The sequence below is a fragment of the Anneissia japonica genome, unplaced genomic scaffold (genome assembly GCF_011630105.1).
Source record: "Anneissia japonica isolate Jap-2015-1 unplaced genomic scaffold, ASM1163010v1 scaffold102591_len988_cov138, whole genome shotgun sequence".
Taxonomy (NCBI): domain Eukaryota; kingdom Metazoa; phylum Echinodermata; class Crinoidea; order Comatulida; family Comatulidae; genus Anneissia; species Anneissia japonica.
Window position 1 is genome coordinate 1 of NW_022736099.1, and position 988 is coordinate 988.

Genomic DNA, 988 nt, shown 5'->3' on the forward strand with positions numbered 1-988 from the left:
TTTTCATACCTACAATAAATTCATAAAATTCCTTCTCTTTTACTAATTACTTTTGTTCATAAACTTTCCTTTCAAAAATCTATCAATCTTTTAAAATATATACCATTTCATTTCAAATACATTTGTATAATACATAAAACTTTGGCTTCAGGAAAATGAAAAACATGATACGTACATAAAAACAAATTATAAAACATTATTTGAACAGTTATATAAGTGTTTGTTTAATACTGGTAGACTTTGTTAATAATATTTTCTCTATATGAATACGGTAGTATTTAAGACCGTTTGTTACTAAAACCAGACACATACTGCGACGTACAACATTCGGTGCAGTTTGTGCCCATGGTGTAACACTCATACAAGAAATCTAAGTTGACTCAGTGGCCATGCATCTTGCACGCGCTGCGCTGCAGATTGTAGATAGTTCCTCTATTAAGGTTTCATGGCGGAAAACAACTCGTATTCCAGGAACATTTGTGCGGGTTATGTCATTGCCAGCGGCCCCCTCGTGTCGCCAATTACGTCCAAGCCAGTAATTCTTCATCTAAGAGAAAGACAAGAGAAAACGGATAAATCTGTAACAATGAAATATAGTTACTATTGCTAGAAAACAATGTCCATGTCCGGTTGAAATATTAATGCCAGAACTATTGATATGTTTTACACATCAGAAAAATAAATTTTTTCATATACAGATATTATATTGTCAATGTCCATAACATTCATTTGACTTTGGTTTCAGCATAATTGAAAAAAAACCAAGAAAACAAATCATATTAATCGGTGTGTAAGATTCTGCAACGTTGACCAGACGACATTGGATAAATAAGAGGCTTACCAGGGTGAGATGGAGGTGTTCGTAATAATTATGTAATATATTATATTATTTTTAACATGGTGCTATAAATAGATTGCTATCTTACCTCATCTGGGAAGCCACTCATGAGAACACTATTTCGGGCAAGTTCACACATATCCGCTGTAC

General features: G+C 33.2%; 1 protein-coding gene across 1 annotated transcript; it reads right to left on the reverse strand.

The window, feature by feature from the left end:
* Positions 1 to 218: 218 nt before the first annotated feature.
* LOC117116729 (AMP deaminase 2-like) lies at positions 219 to 988 on the reverse strand (the record flags this gene model as incomplete). Its single annotated transcript, XM_033260825.1, is given in 2 exon segments — positions 219 to 547; positions 927 to 988. Coding segments are annotated over 2 exon segments (239 nt in total), but the record flags the coding sequence as incomplete, so codon positions are not given.